Source organism: Nanorana parkeri, unplaced genomic scaffold (genome assembly GCF_000935625.1).
Source record: "Nanorana parkeri isolate BGI_ZX_2015 unplaced genomic scaffold, ASM93562v1 scaffold1133, whole genome shotgun sequence".
In the NCBI taxonomy this organism is placed as follows: Eukaryota; Metazoa; Chordata; class Amphibia; order Anura; family Dicroglossidae; genus Nanorana; species Nanorana parkeri.
The window spans coordinates 376,749-391,960 of NW_017307401.1; the positions used below are offsets into that span (position 1 = coordinate 376,749).

A 15,212-nucleotide genomic window follows, 5' to 3' on the forward strand; every position below is an offset into this window, starting at 1 on the left:
CTCTCTCTCCTGGCTGTCTCTCCTCTCTCTCCTGGCTGTCTCTCCTCACTCTCTCTCCTGGCTGTCTCTCCTCACTCTCTCTCCTGGCTGTCTCTCCTCTCTCTCTCTCTCCTGGCTGTCTTTCCTCTCTCCCCTGGCTGTCTTTCCTCTCTCTCACTCCTGGCTGTCTCTCCTCTCTCTCCTGGCTGTCTCTCCTCACCCTCTCTCCTGGCTTTCTATCCTCTCTCTCATCTCTCTCTCTCCCCTGGCTGTCTCTCCTGTATATTTAAAAAAAAAAATTGCCATGCAGCTCTGGTGTTTGGGTTTTGCTTGAAGAAAAGGTGGTAAACTGGCAACCCTAATTCCTGCTGCAAGAATCTGCAGGTTTATGCAACAGGACTCCCCAGACACCCGTGTGCACGAGGCCTTGGCTCTACATACTTTTTAATACAGGGAAACTACAGGTTCACTTTAGGAAGGTAGCGGACGGTGTCAGTAATGAAGAGGTGTCTTGGCAATGCAAAAATAACAAAACAGATTAAAGTGAGGATGATCGTGGGAGACGGGATACACCCTCTGATTCCGGGAGACTTAAAAGAGAAGCTGTTAAGTTAACCTATCAAAGGACGGACTGGGATGCTGAGACATTGCAAACAAGAGGTGTAACAGCTACACTGGATGTCTGCCGGATTAACAAATGGGGAACGGTAGCACGACGGTGACAACATCAAAGCAGCCTGGGTTTATTGACTTGATTAAAGAGTAAGGAAACACTACATGTGCAGGACCACAACACAATTACCACAATGATGTTCCATAATAACTCGCTTTCAGGTCACAGAAACTACAAACAAAAAGCAGCCACGGGATGACTGCACCCTACAAAGGAACTCCGGCAGCGCCGCTTCCACTCTCGCAGCGTTTGAAAAACAACTTTTCTGGCCATCTCGTGGCAGAGAAACATAACAACAAAATGAATCACTAATGTGAAATAATAAACAAGGCTGCTGCTTATTTTGTTTTTGAAAGTAAAAAGTTTAGAAAGCATAAGAAACTGAGAGCGAAGAGTCTGTGTGAGGTCTAACCCAGCAGAGTATACAGTGACTACACATAGACACACACTGACATAGGGATCCAATAAAACAAAGTGTGGTTCCTAAAGGAAAACTCCGTTCCCAGTTATCATTCCTGCATCCCTCCTACCCTCCAAAATGAATGACTATTTCAAGGTTCTGGTCAAATCTTCAGATGTTTGATATTAAAGTGTCTAAATCCAAGAACAAAAATATTATATTGCTGCTTACCAGTCCTTAAATCAGAACTCAAGGCACAAATTCTATTAACCCTTGCTGCGGGGCTACCTCCGCACTGCAAGGGTTAACTGCTTGTTTTTGTCTAGGCTAAAAAAAAAAACGTATACTCATCCAATCCTCAGAGGCAGCCGACTGTCACAGCGCTCCCTCCTGCCTGTCTCCTCATTCAATGCACCGATGGTATGTCCCTCAGCATCCTCACGTCCTATGTACTGTGTATAGAGCGTGATGACTCCCTGGACCTTAGACTGCTGCAGCGGAGGGGGAGAGAGGCTGGAAGGACCCGTCTGAGAACCAGACGGCTACGATGAGCAGGTAAGTATACAGGTGAAACTCGAATAATTAGAATATCGTGCCAAAGTAATTGCAGTAAGTGCTGCAAAAGGGGCCCAAACCAAGTACTGAGTACATATGCATGCTTGTACTTTTCAGAGGTCCGATATTGTTCTATGTACAATCCTTGTTTTATTGATTGCATGTAATAATCTACTTTTTTGAGGTTGTGGATTTGGGGTTCTTGGGGTTTTCATGAGCTGTAAGCCATAATCATCACAATTATGACAAATCACGGCTTGAACTATCTTGCTTTGCATGTACTGAGTCTATCTCATATATTAGTTTCACCTTTTAAGTTGCATTAGTGAAATAAATGAACTTTGCACGATATTCTAATTATTCGAGTTTCACCTGTAACTGTTTTGAAGTTCACAGAGGTAACCTGTGCTTGGCTGGTACAAGCTTGAGAATCCACAAGTAGTTACAAGCTCTGGCAGAGCCAACAGGTATTTTCTCTGCACTTATCGAACTGATATCAGGAAACGCTTTCAATTATACATTTTACAGACCAAAAGGGAGCGCGCATGAGAAGTTCCTGATTATGGTTTACATACACTTTAAGTACCAAATCTCCCTGATTCAGGCTACATGAACATGAGTTTCATACACTGTCCTACCTAACTGGCCTTTTGAGTGTCTGCCCCAGCATAGGGTTTTAGCATTTCCTGAACTGCATGAGCATTGCTTGCTTCCACAGTGGACACATGTGCTTGGCTTTTTCGCTGAGCTTAGCTGAAAGCATCTTGGTCAGCTCAGTGGTTAGCGTCTCTGTCTTGCAGCATTGGGGTTCTTCTGGGCTATAAATCCTGGTCAGGACACTCTCTGCATGGAGTTTGTCCTTGTGCTTTGATGGGTTTCCTCCCACATTCCATAGACATTTTAGTAGGTTGATTGGCGCCTGTTTAAATTCCCCCTAGTATGTATGGTAGGGATCTTAGATTGTAAATTCCTACAGAGCAGGGACTGATATAAACGAATAGTGTGCACAATGTTGGCACTATATAAATCACATAATATCTGGTAATGCGGCCATGAGGCTCCTTGTTAGAGGGTGACAACACTCTGTCTCCCAGTTGTGCTCCTGCATTGTCGCAAGAGCTCAGGACCACAAGTGGCCATTTAAACTTACATTATGCAGGCATGATCCACTGTTGTCATATAAGCAGCACTGAGATGAAATTGTAACAAGTATTTTATTAAAGGGTATCTGTGGTCAGAAACAAAATATGAATCTGTATTTCTATATTGAATTTCCATAAGTTCTACCCCACTCCTAATAACCGTATACATCTAGAAATTTGTAAACTTACTTATTGAAGATGCCCATAGGACGTACTTCCTCCGTGACACAATTTCACTCAGCCCTGTGAATATGCACTTGTATCACCACTCCTACAGAGCCTGCTGTCTGAACTACAGCACAACGTTTGAACAATGTAACATTATCATTTTTTGCTGGCGGAAATGCATGATGGGATATGTAGTCTTAAGAAATGGAGATTGCATCACATCAAGCAGCAGGGAAAAGAGACGCAAAGCACGCTGGGAATCCAGGAAGTTGATGAAAGTGATGGGCAGATGGAAGGCGGCACTCAGCACATAAAAGGGATTTTTTCAAGTAAGCTTTGATTGCATTATCAAAAACAACTCCAGTATGTATTCCTATTACAATGCTGAGGTTATAACAGGATAGTGTATGCTGGGACTTTACAACTCCCTTAAAAAAAAGGCAATTCCTATACAAGGTGCTTTAGGGTCATTCAGTTCGGGTTTACATCCCTGATTTAGGATTTCCGGGACATTTGTAAAACTATCCATAGGTATAAGCAGGTACCTGCACTGCACACCTGCATCTGACTCTGCACGCAGCACAGAAAATATGGGAGCTGCACCCCCCAATAGTTTTAAAGCATCTCCTTCTGAAAATGCTAGCTGACTGGCTGCCATTAGGATGTTTTGGTTTCAATACCTGAAATAAGAATAGACAAAAGGATTTCGGATTCTCTCTGACAATGATTTACTGCATGCATGTTCTTGGTTTCGGACTTAGAAGTACTAAAGTCATACAGCCCATCAAATAGCATTTTGAGAAGGACACAATGGCAGCCTCCATATATCCATATACTTCTCAAGTCAGGTATAATTAAAGGATGGCTGCACACTTGTGTATTGCAGTAATGTGCAGTGAAATGTGCCTTTTACTATGTGCTATTTGCTGCACTTTCAGCAACGCAGTTCAGCGTATGTGCGTTGTGGAGTGCTGCTGTAGTGTAGTTGCGTTGTCACTGTCAGCTTCTGTATGTGCACATTGAGGTGCTGGAGGTGTGTTCATTATAGCTGGAGGTTAACATACACTTGTACAGAGGGGCAGTTAAAGCAGAATTCCCAGTAAAACGTGTATTAACCCTTGCAGTGGGGCTACCCCCGCACTGCAAGGGTTAAGGGCTCATTTTTGCCTAGGGTCAAAAATAACTATTATACTCACTCGATCCTCAGAGCCAGGTCCCTGGTGCCTCTCTTACAGTGTATAGGACGTGTTGACGCCAAGGGATGTGCCATAACTGCAGTGAGGGAGGAGACAGGCAGGAGGGAGTGCTATCGCAGCCGGCCGGCTCGGAGGATGAAGTAATTATAACTTTGTTGTTTTTGACCCTAAGCACAAATGAGCGGTTAACCCTTGCAACACAGGGGCAGCCCCACTGCAAGGGTTAATTAAATGTTTACCTGGAGTTCTCCTTTTAAGGTGCATGTTTGAAGGCTGTTTCACTTACCCTTGTGTCAATACTTAGGGGTTCATTTATAAAAGTTCCACCTGGCTGATGCCGGTCACATGGCACTAGTGCCCCTAGATGGCGCTGATGAGGAATTTCTATACTCCTTAGCGCCATCCAGGGGCATTATCGCCATGCGAACAAAATCCGCTCTGCATAGTAATGAACCCCATAGTGAGTTACTGACCTGGATAAGTTATGGGGATCAGGAGTCTAGGTCTCACTACATGCACACTTCTGGGTCAACAGCTGATTAGGTACTGAAGGAGTTATATGGATGACAGTCTTGAAGCTTGCACCTCTAAACACCAGTTGAAGGAGGCATTCCCCACCACATAGAGTGACAAGGCAATAAAACGTCTACTCAATTTCACTGCAACTCTCACATCTTCCCTGGAAGCAGTCTGGTGATCAAATTGCAGTGCTGCAGCTTCCATGCCGGGTAAAGTTGGCCATACACTGCAGTTAGCAGCACTCACAGCTTGTGTTCCGGCAGTCAGAGGCCTACTGAGGCCATTGCATCTAATCTATTGTTTAAAGGATAACAAAATGTATAATTATCAATTAGGATGCTCGGCCATCTCCCTCCAACACTTCCCTAAAGACCCATCACTTTGACAGACAACCTCCCTGGCCAAATGTGAGGCACAGGCTATGGGAGGGGGAGGGGAAGGGGTATTGGACATTTGGCTGAAATTTACATATCACAGCACCTTGCGAGATGCCTGCCATGGCATTCTGGTGATATAGCAATTGTTTCATTACCCCAGGTCTAACAAACGTCTATTCAGGCTCCGAGCTGACCCACTATTGGTCACCATGCCTGATTTTCAATGATTCTAAGTTATTGCAGGCAGAGCCCTCCCAAATTCTGTCTCGGTCTGTCCGTTCCGTTAATCCTTGCCTGTTTATTCTGTGATTTCACCAAATTGGAAATTGTTTAGGAATATACTGGTGCTCTATAAATCGTAATTGCCGTAATAAGAAAAGGGTTTAGCCAATGTCTACCAAGACATAACCTGACCCCCAAGCACAATGCTCCCGTATTATAATGGACGTGCGCTGAGCAAGTGAGCTCACTCACACCGTCCCAGACAACCAAAGGAGTTTTGTGTAGCTGCGGATTTATGATTCCCTTATGAGTATCGACCTGAGTGCAAAACGTAATAAAAAAATACACTGCTGGCATTATAAGCGCAGGCTATAATGCAAATGACAGTTCCCCTTCCCCCGTTGACCCTGACATACCCAATGCACGCCATCCACAATCAGAGCCACAACCAGCAGCCACCCCGCTATAATCAACCGATATATGTTAGTTATGATTGCATTGTGTCCCAGAGCTAGATTGTACCCAAACAAGGCAAAGAAACCAGGACGCAGTCATTATTATTGTTGTCTAGCTGTTACGTTCCCGCATGGTACACTATATGATCCCATACGCAAGCACTGAGGCTTAATCAAAACCAGAGATTTGCTTTTAAGCACAAATCAACCTTCTTTTTTTTTTTTTTTTCTTTGCATTTAGGATTATATACACTCCCTAAATAATAAAGGATAATTATTCTCAGACTTGGAAGATTTGCTCCTTCAGATCTGTATAATCTATTCTTTTTTTTTTCCTCTTGTTTATTTAGAAACAAATGGAACTTTGACAAAATAAAGGTTTCAAAGTGAAACTGAGACGTTGTTACAGAGAGGACGGGGCGAGAGGGGAGCTCTCAGCAGACCTGAGCGGAGGAAACAAAGCGGACTTACTACATGAAAACAATGTTATTGTGTAAAGGTAAAGAAGGTTTATGTTAGATCATGTAGAAAGCCTCTATAGGCAGCAGCTCTTTATCGGTGATGGATTCCAGTTTACTGACTGATCTCTGAATTGACATCAACAATACCAAAGCACTTCTGCCTTGTAGCACTGCGGGTCACCAATTCAAATCCTGGTCAGGTCACTATATGCAAGGAGTTTGCATGTTCTCCCTGTGTGTGCGTGGGTTTCCTCCGGGTACTCCGGTTTCCTCCCATACTGCAAAGACATGCTGGAAGGTTAATTGGCTCCTTTTTACATCGGCCCTCATATGTATGCATGTGAGATAGGGACCATAGATTGTAAGCTTCTTGAGGGCGGGGACTGATGTAAATGTGCAATATGTAAAGCGCTAAATAAATTGTCAGCGCTATATAAATAACTGTAATAAATAAATAAGAACATGGACGGTCAGGCAGGTTTAATGTGCAAAAATTACATATAATGCAATATGTCAATGCCATTATCATAGCAGTCCCCCATAACAGTTTTACATCTGTTGATCCTGCCAATAGATCTGTTATTTTTCCCACTCCCTTCAGCCCCCGTTCACGCTAGTGCAATTTGTTGTGTGCCTGCTGTCACTCTACAATGCACTACAATGCAAATCACATTATACTCTATGGTGTCCGTTCACAGCTATGGAAAGGTATGGAAAGGTGCGGGTGCTTCTTTTGCTGCCACATAGTGCGTATTTAGCCCCATAGACTTCAACAGGAGAGCATGAAGAAATGCATGTAAGATGCATTTTTAATACAGGTGTTTATATAGCGCCGACAATTTACACAGCGCTTTATGTCCCTGGCCTCAACCCGTCCTTTATTTTACCTTCATTGGCCAAAACAAAAATAAACACATAAAACATGCACGGCAAAAACACATTAAAAATCCAGACGCACAGGTGTGAACAGGGACTTAACAAGCCAAGCTGTCCAGTGACAGGTAAGTGGTTAGGACAAGCCATATAACAGTACACGATACAATGATCAGCTTTTAGTCGTTTGGGTCAAACATTTATACCGAAAGAAAACTGTTGCTGTAACTTCTTAAAAAGGTTTTAGCTGGTGTTGGGCTTTAATCTGTCATTTACTTAAAGTTCAATTAAATCTACATGTTCATCTAAGACTACACTGTCCATGTGGAGACAACGCTGCTGTGATTTCCCTGCAGGACGAACAGCGTTGTCACCCTATTACAGGAAGTAGTGAAATAATGGATCTACTGGCAGAATCGACACATACTAAAATAAAAAACACTAAACCTGTGGGGTAATGCTAGTGACAGATGGCATCATACATGTCAGATTCAGCCTGGATAGCACTGATCTATGCATGTGTGGATCTGAAGCAAGACAAAGTTTGCTCATTTACATATATAGAAATGAATGTAATAACAACCCATTTGCAGGGAAGCCCACGTTCAATGCAAAAATCAGATTCACTGACATATCTATCACAGCCGGATGGCCGTATAAATTAAACATAAACTAGGGGGTTAGAATCACTCCTTTAGTAAATAAGCCAAACAGATGATTTAAAACGTAAATAGATGAATGTGAATAACAGAATGTGATCCGGAGAATCTTTCATTTCAGAGAACTAGAGACTAATGCAGGGCTGGAGAAACCCCAGGAGCCAGGTCGCCAAAGTTCCTCAAAAATGACAGCTGGCGCCCAACTTCTGAGGTTTTCTCTAGTTGTCAGTGAAGCTCCTAGAAAAATCCTGCCGGCGCCTGGACGGAACAGACCAGCTCCTGAATTCAATATTCATTTGTCCACCCCTGGATTATTGAATACATGGAATTAATTAATTACACTTTGCCACGTTTGACAAAGCAGCGCAGGCAGCAAAAATGATGTTCAAATTCATCCGCAACAGAGCGGATCTCAGTTTACAATTCTTCAATTCATTCACATGTGCAGCTGATGGTTAATGTGATTTGCACATCACCTTTTAATATAAAAAAAATATATATATTAGCCTGACTCTACAGACAGATTCTACAGACAATTCTACAGACAGGAAAAGTTTTTAAATTGTACAAAACCCACATATAGATACTCTCTCCCTGAGCGGGGATTGAACCCGATCTGAACCTGAGCTCATCCCTATCAGCCCGTCTAGAGGGGTGGTCCAGGCACCTGTAATCTCACCTTCCCATTAATATATAATGAGTATAAGCTGTAAGGGCATGCTGTCACTAGTAGTTCCATAGTTAAAGAGTACTAATCAATGAATCCCCACAAAACTCTATTTAATACACCAGGGGTAGGCAACCTCAGCACTCCAGCTGTTGAGGAACTACAAGTCCCATGAGGCATTGCAAGATTATGACAGCCACAGGCATTAACTACTACCAAAAAACTATATTTAATACACCATGGGTAGGCAACCTCAGCATTCCAGCTGTTGAGGAACTACAAGTCCCATATGAGCCATTGCATGATTATGACAGCCACAGGCATTAATTACTACCAGAGGCATGAAGGAAATTGTAGTTCCTCCACAGCTGGAGTGCCAAGGTTGCCTACCCCTGTAATACACTGATCCCTCAGTGAATATGATGGTTCTCTTTGAATTAATGCACCCCCAGGAACAGCTGAGATATTCTCTTGACTTCAGAAAACAAAAGGATGCAGCACATAGAACTTTTTAAAGTCAGTTCCCTTATCTCCACTAAAAGGGGAATGATTGCTGTCTGTCATGTAGATATTTTCCAGCATGTAATGAAATAAAGGGATCTTTGAATGCATAAATACACCCATTAATGCCTCTTAACCCCAAACAACCTGATGAATGCAAGCAATGTCCACACCTTCTGCTTGACTTTGTTTTATTGGTCTGTGTGGCTACCCCCCTAAGTTTAGGGAAGAATAAGTGCTATTTTTGACACTTTGGGGTCATTTACAAGTAGTCCTTCCCAAAACTATTTCAATGGTGACGGCAGTGACAAACCACTATACAAGTGGACAGATGGTTGATGAGTGGGCAGGACAGGCAGGGCGACAGACTGTTACACAGCAGCAGCTACTGGGCATAGGGCGACAGACAGTACTCAGTTCACTAAACACCAAGATATTAATAAATGCACACACCCAAATACTTCAAACTAGACCAATAACTATTACACCTACAACACAGCATAGTACTTATGATGTGACTAAACCCCTACTTCTCACATGCTTTGAAGGTTGCTTCAAATGTTATTTCAAGCACCATTAACACTTCAATAGCAAAATGGCCACTAAATCATTCATAAAAGGTGTTAGCCCATTTCCCCAAATCATTTAGGTAGCCGATTTCCAGGCTATATAACAGTTGCTATGTAAACTCTGCAGATGCACAGATTTTCAATATTATCATTAGCTTTGTCATACTTAAATATCAGTATATAATAGAGAGCAAAATCCAGGACAAAACAACATTCTTTAATAAGATAATCGGAATATAGGATGAGCAGTCACCCGCAGCAGACAGCTTCGAGCAAGGAAAAGCTATTTCTGAATGGCTGCTATAGGCAACTACATTATACTCTTCTTCACCAAGTCATGAATGAAGAATCCTAAAAGACACTGCACTGGAATGTTTAATACAATCCACTCATTACTCATAACTGGGACATAAAATGCAATATTATCTTCATTAGCTGCCCATCTGTTGTGGCACCACCATGGACGTTAAGACATATTGTACTTACTAGGAGCCTATGGTTATCCAACTGGAACACTGAACACTATACACACTTTGCCCTTGCACCACCAAGCACCTGAGTTTGATTCAACCGGAAACATTGCATAGAGTTTGTATGTACTCCCTGTGTTTGCATGACCTTCTGAGTGCAATGTATTTCCCGACAATCCAAAAACTTTACTGGTATGTTAAAATAGTTTCAGCAGTATGGCCCTAGAGTGTGTGTGTTTCCCTCTAGTGTTACTGTAGAGGGAGCGTTAAACCTAAAGCTCCTTTGGGATATGTCTTCTGTAAAATGCTACATATGTCAGCGCTGCATAAAATAGTACAAATAAATATTTTCACTGAATAAATAATGTAACTATTACTATAAGTTCCAACACTGAGTCTGCAGCACACGCTAGAACTTTAAGTTCCACAACAGCTGGACCCCCACAAGTCCCCCAAGCCTGAACTAGATGTCCAGTAAAGTTCACAGGTCTGCATGTCCTGTTTTATGACCCTGGTGGTGCCTTTCTGTCCCAGGAGCCTGTAGACACAGTGTGTTATGACAGCTCATTAACCCCCTATAGGTTATATAAGCCTTTCAGTGCCTTAAAGTACCCACAGAGGTTTGATGGAACAGTTCCACTGCAAACGCTTGAACAAAAACTAACCATATCTTCAATATGAAATGTACAACGGAACACCATGTACATGGTTTACCATTGGGAACTTGCAGGGAAAGTACACAGAGTAAAACCACTTGTGGAGTTGTAGCACTTTGAAAACTATGAAAGATCTGCCAAAACTGAAGCAGAACTGAATCAGATCCCCCAATTTGTTTAAAAGATGAAGCCTGAAAGGATGCTAGGGGCAACCACTCTACTTGTGCCATTTAACTGTGCTCTGGATTTAATAATGCGGCTCCAGTTACTAAATGTATTGGTTGTACGGCAGAGTAATATACAAGGAGCTTAGACCTTTGGAGCTATCTGTCCTATATCCTACTGCACTGGCCAAGTGATAAACACTGAAGTGTTACTGGATTATTAAATCTTTATTACAGATTACCCCAAAACCTTCTTGATCTGAAGGACCAATGATGTCCCACACCCTAATAAAGAAAGGGCTTACCAGATAGTTAAAACCATGTTACAGATTCCCTAAAACCGTTCCCCGGTTGCAGGACCACAAATGCTCCCTTGCTGATAAAGAAAGGGCTAGTAGATAGTTAAATCACCATTACAGATTCCCCAAAAGTCTTCCTGCGCTGCAGGACCACTAATGCCCCCTCCCTGATGAAGAAAGTGTTTACCAAATAGCTAAATCACAATTCGATTTCCCCTCAAACTCTTCCTGAGCTGGGGGATCACTGATACCTCACACCCTGATAAGGAAAGGGTTTATCATAAGGTTAAATCACCATTACAGACTCCTCCAAACCATTCCTGAGCAGAAGGACCACTGATGCCCCACACTCTGACAAAGAAATGGTTAACCAGATGGTTAGATCACCATTACAGACACCCCCAAACTATCCCTGAACAGAAGAACCACTGATGCCCCACACTCTGACAAAGAAATAGTTTACCAGATGGTTAAATCACGATTACAGACACCCCCAAACTATCCCTGAGCAGAAGAACCACTGATGCCCCACACCCTGATAAATAAATTGTTTACTAAATGGTTAAATCATCATTACAGACTCCCCCAAACTATTCCTGAGCAGAACAACCACTGATACCCCAAATCCTGAAGAAGACAGCCATGGGTACTCACTGTAAGGGCAGTCATCCTTCTTGGTGCCACTAACCCTGCCGTTGTCATCGATCTTGAGGAAGTATTTGTGGAAGGAAAAGAGTTTCCTGCAGCGCACATCTCCTTGGAGGTGGTTATAGCTTCGCACGTGTCTCCCAGAAGAAGAGTTGGAGGAGAAGTCAGTGGAGCGCAGTGAGTCTCTATTGCCACCACCACCGGCGACCTCATGGCAGGTGACAGACAGCGAATAGACCAAGAACAAGAGCAGCCATGAGCGGGGCAGGTGAGACAAGCCTGGGGCACTGTATGTCAGTATCCATTTCCACATTGTACTGAGGCTGAGGGCTTCAGAAGATGCCTCATGGAAAGAAACATACTGGAAGGATAAAATCCGGTGAGGGGACAGCTTGCTTCTGGGGGCCACTGGTTCCTCCAAGGACCTGGATTTCTGCTGTAGTAGGTAGGGAACCAACATCCATAACTCAGGGGACCATCCGCAATGAGGAGGCTTTCATAACTCAGGAGGACATCCACACCATCCCATGCAAAGCTCCGCTGACGCCTCCTCGCACAATAGATGCTTTGCCTCCGCTTCACCAAGCGCTTTCCCAGCAGTGCAGTTACAGGCTGGCTCCCAGCACGTTAAACATTGCCTGGAAAAAAGAAAGATGACATGTTCAACTCCCCCCTACTAAAAAAAAAAAGAGAGAGAGGGAGAGAGGTCTTAATCCTTGTCTACCTCCTCCTTCTGCTCTCTTCCCGGCTGTAAAGAAATCCTAATTGTCAGCCTGGAGATGAGCAGTCAAGCTTTGAAGAGCCTTGTTGTAAACAGGTTGGACGCTGGATCTGAAGTGTCAGTGATTACAATCCAGAGGTGGGATGTCTCTGGTGGGTAGACGACTTGCAGGGGTCAGGCAGGACATCTGAAACCCTGGAGAAAAAAAAAGAAAGAGATTCCTTAGCTCCGGACAGAGATCATTGATCCCTTCCTCAGATCTGAAGCTGACTAATTGCTGCTGAACACTGCAGAGCTCTCTGTCTGAGCTGCCCAAGCCAAGCATGCTTTGGAGAGTCACAAAATTTTGCTGTCTTGCTCAGCCTCAGCCAATCCCCACTAGGGAGCCCCTGCCTGTTTTTTGGCAGTGAAGTGCTCCACCTGGAGATTGTTGCTGACTTTTTTTCCTCCCCTTCTTCTGCTATAGAAATGTTACAGACAGCCAGCTAAAGCGGATTACAGTATAGGCTGGCTGAGAAAGAGACAGAAAAAAGGACAATATTAGTTTCCCTATTCCTTAACCCCTAGCAGTTCCCAGGCTTGGGAGGTGTTCCTGGGTTGGAGAGCCTACCCTTGTTGGAGTGAGGAGTTCACACTTTGTCTATCATCAGCTCAGGAGCTGGAGATTCCAGATAGTCTTCTAATCACAGGACCCCCATCACTAAAAGCTGCTCTGACTCATTGACTGAATCAGAAAAGTTAAGAGGAAAACATTTCAGTATATAATCTGGGTCAGCCATTTGCCACTGTTTCTATATTTGGGGCACGTTTTTATTGTTAATGTATTAACAATTCCTGTTTTTATTTTATTTTTCTTTCAATAAAGGCACTACAATAATACATGTTTACCTAGTGGAAAGACATTCTACATGTTGTATTTTTTATATTGTGTTACTCTGTTTTGCCTTTTGTATCACTCAGCCCTCCCTCCCTTTAGATTGTAATATAACTGTAATTGAAGTGTCTGCCTTTATATTAAAAAATGTGTACTTACTGAAAATAAATACATAAATAATAATAATAATGTTTATTTATATATATATATAGTCTCTGTACCAGAGGAGCTTACACTCTAAAGCACAATGGCACCAGCTGTAGGGGGACTACAAATCCCAAAAATACATTTATACAGCAATGTAGAACAGTATATGAATTTGGCTCAGGGCTTAGCGACCCAGTGGACGCAGGGTTTAGCGACACAGTGGACGCAGGGATTAGCGACCCAATGGACGCAGGGATTAGCGACCCGATGGACACAGGGATTAGCGACCCGATGGACACAGGGATTAGTGATGACCCAATAGACGCAGGGCTTAGCGACCCGATGGACGCAAGGTTTAGCAACCCGATGGACGCAGGGATTAGCGACCCGATGGATGGAAGGCTTAGAGACCCGATGGACGCAAGGCTTAGTGGCCCGATGGACGCAAGGCCTAGCGACCCGATGGACGCAAGGCTTAGCGACCCGATGGACTCAGGGATTAGCGACCCGATGGATGCAGGGCTGAGTGATGCGCTGGACGCAGAGCTGAGTGATGCGCTGGACGCAGGGCTTCGTGACGAGCTGGACTCAGGGCTTCGTGACGCGCTGGAAGCAAAGATTAGTGACTCGCTGCAAGCAGAGATTAGTGACGCGCTAGAAGCAGAGCTTAGTGACCCGCTGGACGCAGGGCTTAGTGACCCGCTGGACGCAGGGCTTAGTGACCCACTGGACGCAGGGTTGAGTGATGTGCTGGACGCAGGGCTGAGTAATGCGCTGGACGCAGGGCTTAGTGACCCGATGGACGCAGGGCTTAGTGACGCGCTGGACGCAGGCGTGATGTCACTTCCGGCCAGTCCGACATCAGATGAGCAGCGTCGCTGATGGGGCCCCAGCTTGTCTCGAAGCCGCTGGAGTGGCAATGCTGGGTCCCTTGCCCTCCATCGTCGGCCGATACTCATGTAAGGGTCCCGGGCAGGCCCCCAAAGCGGCCCTGTATGTATGTATGTATATATATATATATATATCATAATACAGGATTTATATAGCGCCAACAGTTTGCGCAGCGCTTTTCAATATAAGGAAGCCATTACCATCACAATATAATTCAAGACAAGATGGTAAGGATATATAAAATCTGTTTTGTCTTTTGTATCACTCACCCCACCCTTAAGCTTACATTCACACCAGGTGCGCACATGAAACCAAGTTTGTTGCCCATCAGCATAGGGCAGCCCATTCATTCCACAAATGTGGCAAAGAAGTTCATGCAGCAGTGTAAGTTGCAAACGTCACGTATTCCCGCTTGTTAACACATGTGACAATATACGTTTCTTGCTTGCCATCTTTGGGCTGCCATTAGCGAGTAATGGCACAACAACCTCAACATGTGTTTTTTCGCACAATGTGTGGTGTGCAAAATTGCGCATGTTCATGTGTGCGACTAGTGTGAATGGGTGCTTCATTGTAACCTCTCATGTGCAGGACCCCCCTGTATTCAATTGTATTGTAACTATACTGTCTCTCTTCGCAAACTGTTGGCACTATATAAATCCTGAATAATAACAATAATAGTAATAATAAGTCCACAGCTATTGATTTATTATTGTAGTAACTTTTAATGTGACTTTCATGGTTTCACATCCTTCCTGCTTGATATTGTTATGAATGTGTTTTAAAAAGAGATTAGTAGATTCTCCCTCTAGTGGCTCTCTGTATATTAGGCAGTGTAGTCAGCATCCCTGCTGAAAAAACCCCCAAACAGAGTAATTTGGTTTTATTCAGTCTGGACAGGCTGCCAGACTGGCACTGAGGGGGAA

At 43.7% G+C, this 15,212-nt stretch overlaps 1 protein-coding gene across 1 annotated transcript in view; it reads right to left on the reverse strand.

Moving 5' to 3' along the window:
- The window catches only part of FGF10 (fibroblast growth factor 10), a 108,460-nt gene extending 96,274 nt beyond the window's left edge, over window positions 1-12,186 (reverse strand). The window contains exon 1 of the mRNA XM_018568062.1: window positions 11,660-12,186. Within this exon, the coding sequence (XP_018423564.1) occupies window positions 11,660-12,113 (454 nt within the window). The 5' untranslated portion in view covers window positions 12,114-12,186. The remainder of the gene's footprint in view (window positions 1-11,659) is intronic.
- Window positions 12,187-15,212: the final 3,026 nt, after the last annotated feature.